Here is a 17,720-nt window from a genome sequence, read left to right on the forward strand (position 1 = left end):
AAAGGCATATATAAGATACATTAAAATATTTTTAATCTAGCAAAATTGATCTCCCTCTCCCCCTCCTCTCTCTTTCTCATTACGTTTGTGAATACGCAGTATTTCTTGTTGACTTTCTGATTTCTGGGCAAACAGTAAAAAACAAAATTCCTTGCAAATATTAACATTTAATTTTTACCTTTGCATTGAAATTTTTTTCGTGACAAAGCGTTCATTAAAACAAAATGGTAACGTTTTTAACGAGTATATACGAAAGAATAACAAAATTTGTTCTGAAAAAAATATTTTCAACTAGAATTACGCACGTAAATATAAAGAGGTCTGCATGTACTAATTTTCTTGTTTTCTCTCATAGTAAATCGGACGCACAAGATCAAGAAAGCACGTATTTGAAAAACTTTTCAAAAGTAAACAAGAGCTCTCTTGTTATTGTTCATTATTAGATCTTTCGCGTAATAAAATACATAAAGAAATTATCATTGACCTACAATCTTCGAGGACCAATTTCACCAAGCGCGGTTAAGTGAAGCAACGATTATTAAAGTTAGCAGGTTTGCCAAAACCAAAAATTCATGCCTACGAAATCACGAATACTTTTTTCTATTGGCCGCTCTGTTTGGTGCAAAATTGGCGCTGAAAAAACCGAACTGAAAAGTTGACTCCTATTCTTTCTCGCAATATATGAAAACTCGATATGAGAGAAAGAGAGAGAGAGAAAGGGAAGAATTTTACGAGGATATCGTATGGACGATAATATGCGGACAATAAAAGACACCCGAGACATTCATCGATGAAATATAGGCGAACGCATCAGCATTCGCAGCCGGGGACGAAAAACAATCTCCCCGATGTTAAAGCCGTTTACGCGCGTACGAAAGCGGAATACTCTGGCTTGTAATCCGAGTGGATAATGGACATCGAACGCGGGGCGAAAAGGAGAGGGAGATGAAAAAAAAAAAAAAAGGGAAAACACAAAACGAGATCTATACCTTGTCTCTCTCGCTGCCGAATCCCGTTTCCGTGGAAGAGGGTGGCGGCGGATAGTGGTGGACGGTGGTGGACGGTGGTGGACAGAGGTGGCGAGCGTGAGGAGCCAAGAGAATGAAACGCGGGGAGGTGAATCAGTGCGAATGGAAGTGGCCGTTAGGTCGACCGATCGCGTCCTACACGCGCGCACCATCCGACGTGCCGGTGGAGTATAGTAGTATAGTCTCGCGCGGCGCGGCGAGAGAGTCGAGAAGCGCCGAGCGTAGCCGAGCGTAGCCGAGCGCGGCCGAAGCGACGAACCCTCTGTCCTCGCGGCGTAGTGTCGCCCCACCACATCCAGTCGTACCGCGAATGTCACATCGTGCGTTACGTATGTGCGTTGTCCTCTCGTGCGTTTCTCCCTCGTAACGACGACGTGTAAAAACGAGGGCCGAGAAATTTACGAAAACGTACTTACGTTTCGACGTCGTCGGCGTCTCGTTCTCTTTCTCTCGCTTTCTTTGCCGTGAAGTTTGTCGAAAGAAGCTTTCTTCGGAGAAGCGGCCAGCGCGATCGCCGAGAAGTTTGGCGCCGTCGACGAACGGCGGTGCGTTTTCTTCCGTCTGATCTCGTACCGCTTCCGCGAGGGAAGAAAGGGACAAGCGACACAGTAAATTAAGGGACGAAGGAGAGGAGCGGACGACGATCGACGCCCCGTCGTCACCGGTCGTCGATGTGTGTCAAAGTGCGCGAGTCAACGGAACCGCGAGAATTTGGCAACGGATCTAACGTACTGAACGTTGCCGCTTAAACGCGCGACAGTTTCAGCTCGAACCGTGCGTCGTGTTGCGAAATCGGAAGCATCGAGAGGGTAGAATCGCCGCGAATTTGTGACGTGTATACACGCGCGCGGGCTGCAAACGGAAAAGCAGGTGGACGGGCGAATATACATATATACGAGGCGCGATAACGGGGCGAATGGTCGCGCGAAGATGCATTCCAGATGGACGATGATGTCGCGACATCTGTAACGGTCAGGTATACATTGTTGTTATCGTTATCGTCGCGCGGGTTATGACGCGCCGCGCCGCTTAAGGACGCTCCTCAAGCGCGTACCGGAGAGATTCGCGAGTGCGTGCGTGCGTGCGTGCGTGCGAGTGCGCGCGACAACACGACGACGACGACGATGAAGACCGACTCGCCGACCGAGTCCTGGTCGTCGGTCCCAGGCAAGGGCTCGTCGTCCTGCCTGGAGGCGTCGATGCCGCGAAAGTTCCGCGATGAGGATCGCGTGGGATCCGCGAGCCTCAATTGGGCGATGTGTGCCCTCTGCTTGGCCAGCCTCACCGTGTCCGGCATGCTCTTCTATCGCGAGCTCAGCCTGGAGGCCAGGATCGCCAGCCTGGAGGCACGCTGCCATCGCGTCGACGAGTCATCGTCGCCGGTGGAAGTCTTAGTGCAGAGACTCAAATCGGAGGTGCAGGAGCAGCTGCGGCAGGATCAGACGCAACGATTCGCCCCGGCAGAGGTCTTCAGGCCCAAACGCGACGTCTCCGAGGCAAGATGCAACTGTCCTGCAGGTAAGTCATCTTGCCTTCAAAATTCTCTGCTTATCTGCTTAATTGCTTACCTATTGTCCTCGTTAGCATTTTAAGAATAACACCGTGCAGCCAGGTACTCCGAAATGTCATGTTTTTGATTATCGTATATACGCATATCAAATGCTCTGATATTTTACAATATTGTACGTATATAAAATACTCTGTTTTTTGACAATATTCTACACATATTAAATATACTCTGATATTTGATGATATTCTACCCATAATAAATGCTCTGATTTGACAATATTGCACGCATATTAAATACTCTGATTATCTCTTCGTGAAAATAATTACGGAATGTTTATAGAGAAAAAAAAATAAAAATAAATTAATAGCTCTCCGATCAAGTAGAGTTTAAAATGAGCTGTCTTTCTGTATTGTTGGTTTGTTATGTGTCATCCTTAATAACTGTTAATAAGTAGCAAAATTGTCAAGAAGAACGATGATAGGTAAGCATACTACCAATTGTAGGGGATACATATTATAATTTGGACATACGTTGATCGGTAATTTTTTATTAATCGCAGCGCCTACGGAACGGGTTAATTTCTCGCATATTAACGATGAAACTATCCGAGATCTGAACAAAATCAGGGATCATATCGAGGCGAACATTGTTGGACAGGACGGATTGAAACACGCGTTAATTGCTCAAAAACTCTTGATTCTGAATAACTATAATTAAATTTCGATATTATGTGAATTGTAAGAATTTATATTTCAATAATTATACTGAAGAAGACCGCGTGCGGTCGAAACGTTTATAGAATGATTGTAATTTGCGTTAGTTTTAATATAATGACTGTAGTTTTATAATTTATACATGTAATAAATGGTAGTTGACTGAACATCTCGAATATTCAGCTCGATAAGTTGGCCTTATATTTATCACTTTGAAAAAAAATAAATATGTTGTCGTGCTATAAATTATTTAGCATTACATATAATTAAGAAATCACTAGGAGTTATAATACGCGCAAGTATAACTTTAATATTTTCAATCTACATAAATTATTTCGAAAATAATTACAAATATCAATATTCATCGAATCATTGCCAGCATGCATAATATACATAGGTATATATTATGAAAAGGAAACATATATATTTTTGAATTTATGTTACTTAATTATTTGAATTTTTCGAAAATTATTAGAACACTATACTACAAAATAATTAATTTTATTATATATACATGAATACATGATAAAAATATACAATTTTTTAAAATCAGTAGCTCCCATCTTAGCAAAATAATTATGAATATTTATAATCTGAGAACTTCGTAATATTGTTGCAAATTACAACATTTCCATACACGTGAAAACGCTTGGTGAAATATGCAAATTGATATGCCAATAAAGTGCTAATTCAAGGACAGTTGTGCTTTTATTGGATAATTTATAGCGACTCCAATATTGTCGAAACATCTGGATTTTGTCGTTTTAGTAAACTTAAATGCACTAGAGCGAATTTTTTTCCAACCATAAAATTTGCAGAAAATCACTTGATAGAATAGAGTTTCAAACAGATGTACGACGTAAAGTAACGCAACATGCTTTATGCACAAACGATATCAAACGTGATGTCGTCGAATTGACAAAATGGAATTCCGACTCTACCGTTTTAATAAAAATGTAAATGTACACGTGATGATATTAGGTCACCTTATTTTTTTTTACAACTAACTGTCATATTTGCAGTAATTTATTAGCTACATATTTTTTTTCATATTCCGACTTGATTCAGAACATATTATATTTGTTCATAACTTTAAAACTATCATATTTCTTTTAGAAATCAAGAAGAGATAATGTAACAAATTTCATATTCAAATGTTAATTTGTTTCATACAAATATAAAATTTAATTCTTCGATTTATCCTTACAATTTTTACAACGTTATTGTAAAATTTCTAATACCTAAATACCTAAATAAAGACCTTTTTCCTAAAATAGGAAAATGAACTGAGAACTCGATACTTTTTAGACCTCTGCTTTTTAGAATTTCCGCAAGAAAACTTATTATTTCGCAGAAATTTTTTACGACTTCCTTTACAGCTCAATTCTTAAACATATGGAGTATACGTCACACAAAGGAATTCGTTCTAGAGCATATACAGGGTATTATAAAAGTACCGGAACAGCAGAATAACTCGAAAAATATGAGTTCTAGAAAAAATGCTAAGTACTGGGTTTTTATGATTTTTTCCTGGCTATCTGAACCTCTCTGATGCCAAGAAAAAATCATAAAAACTCTGTACTTAGCATTTTTTCTAGGATTCTCATATTTTTCGAGTTATTCTGCTGTTCCGGTACTTTTATAACACCCTGTATAAGTTTATTAAAACGACAAAATCCAGATGTGTTTCCACAAAACATATTTTTGGAATCGCTGTAAATTATCCCATAAAAACACGATTGTCCTTGAATTAGCACTTTATTTAGCATATTAATTCGCATATTTAATTATTATTAAGCATTTTCACGTGTGCGAGAATGCAGATGTTATAATTTATAACAATATCACAAAGTTCAGATTATAAATATTCATAATTATTTTGGTAAGATAAGAGCTACTGCATGACTTAAAAAATTACATTTTCATATATTTATATATATAACAATTGTTTGAGTAATTTTGGAATAATTTGAATAATTAAGTAACGTATGTAATTCTGCATGCTTTTCTCTCTCCCGACTTTATATTCATGACTAAAGTTAGCAAAAGGGCAAAATGCAAAAACACAAAAAAGGCGCGAAGAATCGCAGCCTCGCGCGCGGAATGCAATAAAAAAATTGCCTCGAAGAAATCACTCGGTGAGTTCTAAATCTCGTTTCCGGCGATGTAGTATGTGACGGTTTTGGATTAAGGTCTCTCGCGTCATTCCGACTGATCGGGTGCCGAGCAAATGTCATCGCGCACTTTGAATGGAATACGAGACGCTCCTTCTCTCTTATCTCGCCCATCAACATTCCATCCGTGCCGAAGATCGCGACATAGAGATGTATCTCGCGATCGTCGTTGATCGACTAATACAATACCCGAGAGAGAGAGAGAGAGAGAGGAGATCGTTTGCGACGCAAACGATGTCGACTTGGTGAAATCGACGTGGCTTTGTGCGCGAGACTCTCTTCCTGTCATTAAGATAGATGCTCGATTGCTTCATTGCAGCTTTCATCAAGTCTTCACGGCTCGATAGTTGTTACGATAATTGCGCTATATATTCGTGTCGTGATAATCCCACATACGTGTCGATTAAATGTGAGAGAGCGTTTTGCGACGATAAAAAATCAAGTAAAAATTTCTATTCGTATATTTATTCTGTTTTACATATGGTATATACATGTATCTAATTCTCTTATTTTATTATAAAACGCCTGGATTTTTCAACGATCGGTAATTTACGCGTATTAAGCGGATATTTGATGGCAATGAATTAATGCGTGGATAAAAAACGTCGAAATGAAAAATTTTGCGTATTTTTATTATAAAAATAGATGATTTTTCGTCAATAGCGTCAAAATCTATATATACTTTTTTCACGAGATATTTAACAACATTTAAATAATGAATGTACACGGAAAAAAAATATTAGCCATCATAGCTAAATTTTCGCAATAACTAACTAATATTTTTGACTGTAGTTGAACAGAGATTCTTCGTTAAACTATAGTTAAAAAATATTAGCTATAAAATTTAGATATGTGATGGCTAATATTTTCTTCTATGATACGTAAGAAGATATATTCCGAAAATTATTTAACGCACAGAGGTCACACTAGTTTTTTATGCAAACGATGATCGTTTTACAACGGGCGAAATGATAAAAATTTCCGTTTTAAAACTAAAACTTGCAACTATCGCGAAACTATATATCGAACAATATGGATTTACGAGCAATAAATGCAGTCTCTGATGGTGTGTCTATATATACGCGAAGCAAATAATCTAGCTATATACGAACATCATTAAGGTCCACTTTACGATAGGGATTCGAATTCCTTGCGGAATCGCGATTTTCAAAGCGCGAAAATATCGACCTCCCTCTTCAGTCTCGGTCCTTTCAGAACCGCGTACGAAAAAGGAGTAGGTAGGTAGCTCGCTAATTGCAATAATTACTCCATTGTCGGACGCTGCCGGTGTCCGAGGTGGAAACTATTTTCCGGCGGAGAGTACGGCCGGAGACGGAAACGGAAACGCGTATACGAGGGAGACGTCGCGTCGGACCGGCCGGATTAATTCCGCGTCTCGCTCCTGTACTCGCGCAAAGTCCGTCGCTATCTCGTCTACTCTCTTCTACTTTTTTTTTTCCTGTTCTCTCGGTAGCCGTACTTTTTCCTTATCGCGCGTCCTCCGCACGACAGGCAACAAAGGGCGGGAGAGAGAGAAAACCAAACTCGGTTCTCTCTCTTTCTCGTTGACTCTCTCGCGTCCCGAAATTGAGACGTGCGAGCTGACGCACCGGCATCATAAATCTTTGCCCTCCCTAGCTAGGGCGGCCGTATCTATCAGTCCCTCTCTCCCTTTTCTGGGTCCTGGTCGACTCCTGTCTATACGTGGAACTTGTGTACTGGGTATAGAGAGAGAGAAAGCTATCGCGAATACCCATGCGCGCGAAACGAGCGAAATCACCGAACTTCGAACGAGCTACTTTGGAGGAAATAAAATTTCTCGGAACGAAGATTTTTATTTATGATATCTCATTCGCACACGAAAAGCAAGAAATTTCTTCTCAACGCGCCATGATTCTCGTATTACTTGAGAAACGCCAACTTTTTATTTTATTGGAAATTTTCTCCCTCTCCGCCTTCGCACAAAATGCAATATATTAGATCGCGTAAAATACCGCGCGTTGAATTCCGCGTACAAATTCTGTGTTATTGAAATTTCATCATCGTGTTTTACGTTCGAACGATATTGCTAAAACAGTATCGTAATCGGAAAATTGGGAAATGCAGCAAGACAGCATCATTAACTATCCTTAGCGAATTTCAATTTTATACAATAACATAAGTAATATTGCTATGAATATATACGAACCTTCGTTATCGAAGGCTTTTCAGAATATACCTGTCGTCGATTCGATTCTCTGTCGTTGTTGCCCGCTTTTATATACTATATACTAACTACGCTATCGAAGGATGAAAGCTGGAATGCGATTGATCGCGTGACAAATGATACGCGGTCGAATCATCGCGATCGAATCGTTAAGAGTCGGGTCAAGGGGAAACGAGAGGGAATAAAAAAACGTATCTCTGAAAAAGATACGTCGGTAAGAAACGACACGGTCCCGAACGACGTCGCATACTTCTCTCGTTATATCCGGGCGTTTTTCCATGCCTCGGGGAAATCGATGAACGTCCGAGGACTTCCCGTCTCTCTTTCTCTTTTTCAACTCGATGGTAGTCGAGAAGATCTGCCGTTAATTCGCGCCATTTGAAATCGAATCGAAAGCTATTCCGCAGATCGATTACCTTCGTATGCAGTTCGTACGCTCGAAAGAACGTTGAATAAGAGAGAATAGAATCGTTAGAGCGAACATGCCGCTCTTTGTCCCGGCCGACACAGTAATGGAGCAATCATGTTGCATCTTGGAGAGAATTTTGATTTCTGAATTCGTCACGGAAGAGAGGAATATTCTTTATAAATCGAGGTCATGCAAAACTTCTTTTCTGTTAACAATCGATATGCGACCCATTAAAGGGCTGATGATGCTCGAAAGACTGAAGTGAAAGGCAGCATTTGCGTAGGTGTAATAATCTTTTCGAGAATAAAACACAATAAGAGGTTCCATTCTGCAGAAAAGTATTGATAAAGTATTATACTTAACGTTAATTATTTTTGATATTTTTAATCTTTGATGTTTTTTTTTCCGATAATCATCTTACCAAACTTCTGCACAAGTAATCTACATGAATTAATTAAACCAAAAAAAAAAGAAAAAAAAAGAAGCGAAAGAAAGAAGTTATGAAAACAATGTTCTTGTGAAAATCTTTAAAACTTTGCTGCCTTATAAGGGGAGAAGTTATCAATATTTGATTACAACAACCATCGCTCTTCTCTTAATTCATCCCGTGATATCTGAACTTCTGGACACACAAGATAATCTCGATTTTTCAAATACCGTAAACGTATTCACCTAGACGGGAGCCGACATATCTCGAACATCGGAAATTTCCCGTAACATAAACGTTGCATAATCGATGCGCGATGTCGTATATGTCGCGTGACGTGTCACGGGCGAAGTGGAACGAGGAGATCTACGGGGTTGCACGTGGAAAGATCAAGGTCGATTAGCCGATCGCTCGTTCTCGGATGTCCTGAGAAATTGATGGTCGTTCGCAAACTACGTCGATGAAACGCCTACTCCGGCTCATGTATGCACTTCTAGCATCTCTCTCTCTCTCTCTTCACTTTCAACGAAATTGCCATCTATCTCGGTAGATGCACGGGAAGGAGAATGATGCATTGTTCCAGCAGCATACAGGTAGCTTACACCAGCCAGCCACTAGGAATATGGACGTCTTCCTGTAGCTCTCCCTCTCTCTCTTTCTTACCCTAATAGAAATTAAACTTGCAGTATCTCGCTGACCGGAGATCTTCGGACCGTTTATCATAGAAAACGCGACGTGAAATTATGTTTCCCTCAGGAAGGAGGAGGAGGAGGCGAAGCGCGAGTTTAAACCTCCCCATTGTATCTTACGAGGATAAGGCAACGTAAAGTTGAACACTCGTCCGGTATAAATATAAGGGAAATATCCGGCATGTAATTACGTAAAAAGAGTATGATATTATACAATGATAAACGATGGAATTCGCGCCAATTTCCGCCGACCGGTATAAATTATTATCTCTCGATGAAGTTGGGAGTCGATTTTCCCTCGACAAGAATGCCGACGCAATTTATAGTTGTTTGAAGCGATCGGCAAATTAAACTTCTTTCGGGAAAGAAGAATAGATAGCGCGAACTTTTATTCTTCGGTTACATTCGAGCGAACTTCACTCTGCCAGAATCTTAATTTGCGGCTTAATTAGGAAGACTTTCAACGTTGTAAACTCGTTAAAATCGGATTGCCGTCTCGAGAAAAATTCCATTACAAATTACTCGAAGCGCCCGGCGAAGGAAAGTTAACGTCGATAATCGCGCGCGACGTCCTCGTATTTCACATAAATATGTCGCGACGAATCGCATCGAGCAGCCAGCAGGATTTTGTCGATGTTAGTCGAAAGAAATCGCCTCTCTCGCTCTCTGTGTTTTACTACAAAGGATAAATGCGGTGTCTCGCATACGGATGTGGTCCCGCAACGATAAAAGAAACTGCAGTGCGATCGGGAGAGGCGTGGTCGACATTCGAAAAATTGATGAACTCTGGTGGAAGTTCGAGCGCGAAGCGGAGGAAGAGACATTTTCCTTCCGCTTGGATGCGGACAAGCGGCACGCTGTGCGCGTTCGCTTAGAGCCAAATTACCGACTACTACTCCGGAAGTACATTCCGCGGAAAGGATGGGGGCGACGTCGCTATAGATATATATATAATATGTGTGTGTGTGTGTGTGCGCGCATGCACCTACCTACGTGGTTAGAGGAAGATATGGAAGGTAGGGTTACGTAATGCGCGTCTTCTCCGGCAAACTTTTAACATGTTATATTCCGCCGTAGGGTTTATAATACACGTTGCTCCTCGGAAATATCTTGCTCTTCCGCAAAATTCCGTCAGAAGCATGACTGATTATTAAAGAGAGCAGTAACAAAGAAATTTTACCGGCTACTTGCTCAAAAATTTATTTCAATTCACGTACTTTGATCCAATTTTACGGAACATTTTAATAATGAGCGAGAGATTGAAGATAGCGATAATTTTATTCGCGTGCATGATTAATTCTGACAATTCTAAATTACTTTGTTTTTTCACATTTTTAATATGAAATATTATTGTCAAGTTTTTTCGGATTAAATGCAAAGTATAGATTTATCTGGATTATCATCACGATAAAAAAAATTATAGAAGATACGTATCGTATTAGTTTTTTCGTCAGCCAAATGCGAAACAGTTTATAACAAAATTCTGCAGAGTTACACGATTCCTTGATATTGTGTTTTATTTATTTTTTTTAATACGCATTTCTTCAGCGTTTCGCCTTTCTTTTTACATCGCGGAAGAAATCACTTATTTATTAATTTCTTTCACTCATTCAACAGGGCTACTCGGTAAGCTCTATATAAGAGAGAATAATCTTGCATTTTATGCATGACTCGATATACTCGAACAAACTTTGCAAATTGCGAACTTGTTTCTCATTTACACGGCGAGACTCTCGTATAGCAACCGAATTACCGTCACCTTAATCCGCAATGAGTTTGGGCGACGTTGCTAAGGCAAGGTGTGACACGTCGCAGCGGAAGCCCCTCTTCTCCCCCTTTATCGGCGAAACTGCAACAAATTGAATTCCGCGTTCGATAACGCGCGCGCGAGAGAGAGAACGGGTATGTACGTACGTTGGCTCGCGAAAGTTGGCGCGATGGCAGGGTCGGTGCGATTTACGATTGGCGCCGCACGTGTGACAGAGCCGGCTGCAAGTTTATATCGGCAAGAACCGCGCCATCCGACAAAACTTATTACCGCCGTCGCGCGGATCGCGTGCGCGGAAGCTGCCCTTGTTTCCCGCGTTGCTCTTACCGGCACATTCGCGTCCTTGTTTCCTCGTCTTTTTTTTTTTTCCCTCGATGTTCCGTCTACGTTCCCGGCCGAAACGCGGTTCGAAGGTCGCGATCGATTCACGAATGGGGCGTGTCTCTCCAACGAGCTTTACCTCGACATCGATAGATTCGAGTGCCCGTTAAATATTTGGACAATGAGAGAGAGAGAGAGAGAAGGGGATGGGAGGCCTCGGGCCTTTTTGAGGTCCCGGGAGGAAATTTGGAACTGAATCGAGGATAAGAAGCCTAGAACGCGTGAAATATCGAAATTAAAGATTTTTACTGTGCCCGGATAGAAACGTGATGATGTAAGGATTCACAATCAATTGTTCGGATTCTTTAAGAGATATAGTGATTGATAAAATTGTAAAGGAAGATAAAGGGAAAAGATAGATATAGACTATCCATTGTACACGTTTATTGTTTTAATTTCTTAAAAGACTTTCGATACAATTTTTTTTATTTAATTTTAAATATACTTTTTTATTAATAAAGAATATTTTGAAATTTATCAAGAGAATGTGCGTGATATTTAAAAATTACACCTAATGAAGAATATTTTTTTAAATATAATAGTTTGCGAATAGTTAATTATAGTTTGTCTCTATAAAAGTCTCTATTAAAAATAGAGAAAAAAATTGTGTCATTATCATCCTATTTATGGGATATCCTACATATAATCGTATTTATATTATTATTGTTAGAAGTTGCGCTAGAAAAAAATTAATACGACGAAAAAAATTTAATAGGACGGTAGATGTCAAATATTGTACGTGGGATCGAGAATATGCTTTTGTCACTGACATATACAGATGGATGGGCTTTTACCGAATTAACAGTACCGATAAATTCTAGCGCGAGAGATAAATAACGCTTCGGATCGCACGACGCGACGAGCGAATTCCGACTGTAGCCGGAATTCGTCTCCGAGCGATCGCTACTATCGTTTCCCGTATCGACAACTCTGGTTAACAGATGGCCTCCGATTAACCCAGCCTCGGTTAACTAATGACATCCATTGGAAACAGGCTCCCGTTTCTCTCCGTCCCCTGTTCTTTCTACCGCTTTTAGTCTCGCCGGGATTTTACGCCAGGCTTGCGAATGCATGAGTCGGCAAAAGAAAATTAATACATGTGCGTGTCAAGAATTTTATGATTGTAATTAATTTTAATACCACTGAATCTCGCTCGCAGGATCCCTCATTTCAGAGGCACGCGAAAACTCTACTTGTTTCGCTTTGTATAATTATTTCAAATGCGCAATCGTCTATCCTCGTTGTTTAAAACACTGTCAAAATATCGATATAAAATGCATAACTGCGCAACTGGGTCAAAATCAAATCAAACGAAAAAATTTATATCTGATATTACTGTAGTTTTCTCTCTCTCTCTCTCTCTCTCTTTATTTCCAACAGTTATAAATGCATTGCAAAATCAAAAAAATACTAATATATATTTTATTTGTTTTATATGCAACAGTCGTTTTAAAATATATGAATATACTTTTATATCGCCGTACTTGGTTTTATATATTTGTGTGAACTATTTAATGTATTGAACCTATGTAATATTTAGTCTGATAAATGTCATGTAAAAAGCATAGCTTAAATCTATTTGGCTTTGCTTTGTGGGTACAAAAATAATCTTGCAAAAAATTAGTGTATTGTACATAAGCCGAATTGTATATAATTGCCGGTCTTAAATTTTTTGGATGCAAAGTCGGTTTTATATAACCACATTTTAAAATCTTAATGCGGTGTATACACACGAGAGGATATTTTTCACAATTATTATACATGCGAAACAGAGTATACAATTTTTTTGCTAGCGTGTATGGATACATTTATTTATTTCTTATATTACGGCTTTGTTCAATTACAAGTTTACGAAGCATTTAAAAACTTCGCAAAGCAGGGAATTAAACTTTAACTTTGATCGATTGCTTGAGGAATCAGGAGTGCACAAAGTAAAATGTCTTTAACTATTCACGCGAGCTAAATCCGAACCAACTCACCTTATCTGGCAATATAATCTCTATAACGAGTTGGGTTTGCTGATTCTTCAATTTCAATTCGCGATAATATAACATTAAACGTATAATATTCGGACGGTAATTCGTAGGTATTATTATTTTATACAGATATGAAATTTTATAACTATTAAGTAATTATATTATTTCAATCGAATAATTACTTATTTGTAAAAATATTTTTTTTCTTTCAGAAAAACTGGCTAATGTTTTTCTTTACCTCGCAAATACAGTACATCCATGTCGCTATAATAGCATTACACAAATTCTAAACCCATGAGCACATATGCGAGGCAAGTGCGAGATGTGTTTTACATAACTAAATGTAAATCACATGCGCATTACAATGTATGGTATAACAACTCACATATATTTTATGATATATTTATTTGAAGAGTAAATTATGTTTAAAACGATACGGTTAATTATACGTATAATATATGTTACGTCTCGATTAACTTGCATATATGATTCTCACAATTCCGCACAGAAAAAACAGTATCCTTGAGAGAATGCAAATATGCCTTGATTTAAGTATATTTTATCCTTATAATAGCACCAAATATAAATAATTTTGGATAAAGGATAATTTATCCTTAAAACAAAGTGCAAAATATTCTTGGTTGAAGCTGAAATTTACTTATAAATATTGCAAGGACAAGTGACAAGTGTGCATCGGATATAAGCGGTACTTTCAAATAAATATAATAATTCTTAGTTCAAATGTGACTAAGTTTGTTTTTACCACATACGATTTTTAAAACAAGAATATATCTTAAGGATAAAATTTACTTTACACAAATTTATTTATTATTAAGGCAAATGAAAATTTGTGATTACAAAGAGCATTCTATGCTTAAATCAATCAAATAGCGTTCAAGAATAAAAATATACTTGAATCAAGGATTCTTTTTTTTCTGTGCGCATAAGAATAAAGATCGTGATAATGATAACTAAAGGTTAAGATAAATTCTTCTCCCATCGCCTAGAAATTTCTCATCGCATCGACAACTTCGGTTAACCCGTTCGTCGTTAGCTAACTTTCAGACTATTCTATTCGTCCTTCCGCGCTTTCGGTTTAAACCAGGGTTAGATCGAATCTACATTCGGTCTCCTTGGATGGGTTAGTTTGAGGTCGACCGTCATTCGTCGAGATACTACATTTACTGTGATTTCGTTCGTGCGGTGGAACTCCTCGCGCTCCGATTGCAAAGAAAACTGAAAGATGCGCAAAGATTGAAGCGCGAGAGAAGAAAGAACTGTGTGATGTAGTTGCAGAGGGCGGATTGCAAAAGCGAAGAGTTGGTAGTAATGATGTGCCCTCGACCGAATTCTCAAAGTCGATGGAAAATGGACGGGAATCATCTTGAGCACGCGATTTTTTAAATACGTACTTTACATTTTTATTACATTCATAAAATACTTGTAAAATCCAGTTAGAATTTGATTATATTTATGAATGTGATTACATTTTTATCGAGTTTGTTTAATTAAATTATTCTATCTTCGAGACGTTAGATCGTTTCGTAGTATACCTATCTATCTCGAGCAGAGTGAACTTTTTGAAAAAAAATTGATTTACATTCTCTCTCCGATTGTCGATACTTTTACGATCCATTCCGTATATAGATGAGATCTAAAAGGGAAAAGGTGGAGGGGAAGCAAGATGAAAGGGGAGAGAGAGAGAGAGTGACTCGGCTCGGAAGTCGTTGAATTTGCATGAATCGCGGCTGGTTGTTACGTTTCAATGCCCGCTTGCCTTCCGCTCGCTTAAATATCGTTTAATTAGTCGAAACGACTGAGGGGCGGCGGCATCCGCGTGCAAAACGCGAGTGGTCGATCAGCGATACGAGTTATACATATAACCGTGGAAGGAAGTGTCTCTAACAACAATTATGCAGCTTGAGTCGCGCGATCGACGGAATTGGTATGTACTAACGAGATTCCGACTCGTTTTCTGAACCCTAAATGAGAGAAGAAGAGTGGAACTTAATGAATCCGGCAATACGTTGCACAAAATACGTGATTCTATCATTTTATTTTCTTTAAATATTAGATTTGAATATGGAAGGAATGAGAAAAAAATGTTTTTCTTGCTATATATGAGATGAAATATATATTCTATGTGCCAGGTTTATATAATATATATATATATATATAATAGATTTTTTAAATGCTATCTGTACCTATATATATATATATATATATCTATTTTATATAGATAACTTAAATCTGTTATACATATGTAAAACGTTTCAGCACAATCTAGCGATTAATTTTTTATGATTTTTTAAATGTATTTATATAAAAATGGAATTGAAATGGAAAAAGATTAATATTCTGGTGAAAATAAAATAGATTATACTTTTTGATGATACTTTGATAGTACTTTGTTACATAGTATTTCGACATTTCCATTAACTGAGATAATGCCACATTTCATATATTTCGTGCCTCTTTATTATTGAAATATTGTATACCAGCTAAAATAATTCTGACGTAAATTAGAAACTACATACATCAATTCATTCGCGAGACATAGATTTATTTGCTGTTTAATACGTATTAATAATTAATAATACAATTAAGCCGCATTATGCTAGCTTGAAACGCGAATGACGCGAAATAACCGACCTGATAACGAAGCAAAACGAGAATTCGCCGCGATATAAACGACATTTCGCCGTGATTCGGCAACTCATTTAGTCCATAAATTTATTCTCTTTATATCCGCTTAAATTCGCGGCCGAGCACACTTGTGCGTGAAATCGAGCGGGAATAAATCAGTGCACGCATCGTGTCGTAAAATAAGAATATCCGCTTGTGCGGTGAATGTTTAAACAGAGATAGGAAATGGAGAGACGTAATTACGAAGTAATTACGACAACGCGATAACGCTGGTTAAGCATTATTTTTAAAGTAATATCGGCCGGGGTATCGGGACTCTCGACGATTATTAAAGAATAGGAGAAAGCGACACTTCATCGCAAACGTCTACGTGGCACATTAGCATGCATCATGCAAGCGTAATATAATTAGAGATGAATCGCACGCGAATTTCAGCGAGCAACACAAGCGATCGCGCCGGTGATGTTTCTCCCTGATCAGACATGACACTGTTGTGAAATGTGTTGTATTGTACATGTACGGAACATACCGAGAGAAATTTTGGTTCAGAAACGTGTTACTCGTATGATATTAAATAATATTAATTGAATAGATGCAGATATATATCTCTGAATATAGAACTTTTGCAAAATTATAAATACTTGTGGTAAAACTTATATCTTTTATGTTATAAATATATTATCTAAAAATATATCTCGTGCTAAAAATTCATGTAAAATACGGTTTATTATATTCTTTATACTTTTTAATTCTCGTAGTACATTTCTCTTCTTAAAAATTGATATAATTTTATGACAGTTGTAAATTGTACGTACACAGTTACGAGAAATTTGTGACGTTTCTGTTTTCAGTCATACTGCTTTTCGAAATATTGTGTATACGCATAATATATATATATACATTGAAATTCAGAAGTCAATCGTGCAAAGTACACAACGATAACGACTTGAAGCAAACCAATCCGCGGTGAAAATCAGTCTGTCGCCACGGAATTGTCGATAAGGTAATGAATCGCGCGTGCTGCACTTGGCGACGCGATAGCCGATGCCCTTTCACGAAAGCGATAATGACGCTTCGATGATATTTGCTAGGCACTCCCGTTAATTGCAACGTGATATCGATCGTGCCTAAAATACGTATTCTAGAACCATTATTACAACTTTACGAATTCTCTCTGTGAAAAATATCTATATATTCCACGTTAGTCGGAAGTTGAACATATATAGATACATATTTTTCATTTTAATAAAATTTCAAAAAGTTTTCCAATCATTTGTGTTATAATCGATCGAGTGTTGAGATGTGGAATAAAATTTTAAAACATAGACATATTGGAATCATAAAATTTCTTTCTTTAGTTAACTTCGAGAAAGATAAAAAGATAAATTAAATTTTAGTTACTCAATCACAAGATATTGAATTGAAAAGTAAGAAAAATATGATTTTTTATCGAGTAAAAACGAACTGCATCAAATATAATGAACATTTTCATATGTAAAATGATGACAGGGTGTCTGTACATTCAATAGATAGACGCAATGTGACACCGACGCGTTGTTTTGCGGTTTATAAAATCGGTGGAGCGTGCGTGCAGATTGCCATGCATGGAAGTCAAATCAGGGTTTAACCAGCGCGGTCGCTTTCATGCGCGCCGTTTGTCGTTAATTCCGGCGGTGCAATTAGTTCATTTATGATATTCGCATGTGAAAGCGAGGCGTAATCGCCCGAGTTACTCGCGTGTTGTCTCGACACCAGTGAATGCGTCACTGGCAATTGAGATCTTCCTCTGATCT

The 17,720-nt window shown here is 38.2% G+C and overlaps 1 protein-coding gene and 1 long non-coding RNA gene across 12 annotated transcripts in view; both read left to right on the forward strand.

Annotated features, from left to right (window-relative positions):
- Positions 1-1,153: 1,153 nt before the first annotated feature.
- The window catches only part of LOC114941831 (uncharacterized), a 144,969-nt gene continuing 128,402 nt past the window's right edge, over positions 1,154-17,720 (forward strand). For 6 of the 11 annotated variants that reach the window (XM_085484329.1, XM_085484330.1, XM_085484331.1 and 3 more), the window contains exon 1: positions 1,156-2,546. In XM_085484329.1, the coding sequence (XP_085340455.1) occupies positions 2,153-2,546 (394 nt within the window). In that variant the 5' untranslated portion in view covers positions 1,156-2,152. Of the gene's footprint in view, positions 2,547-17,720 lie in introns of all 11 variants that reach the window. The other 5 variants (XM_085484333.1, XM_085484332.1, XM_085484337.1 and 2 more) reach the window with 4 other exon arrangements.
- Positions 2,914-3,418, forward strand: LOC146722592 (uncharacterized). Its single transcript, XR_014925087.1, has 2 exons — positions 2,914-3,019; positions 3,098-3,418. It is a non-coding gene; the product is annotated as an uncharacterized LOC146722592 (long non-coding RNA).

Source organism: Nylanderia fulva, unplaced genomic scaffold (genome assembly GCF_048542155.1).
Source record: "Nylanderia fulva isolate GAGA-0341 unplaced genomic scaffold, ASM4854215v1 Scaffold3, whole genome shotgun sequence".
NCBI lineage: Eukaryota > Metazoa > Arthropoda > Insecta > Hymenoptera > Formicidae > Nylanderia > Nylanderia fulva.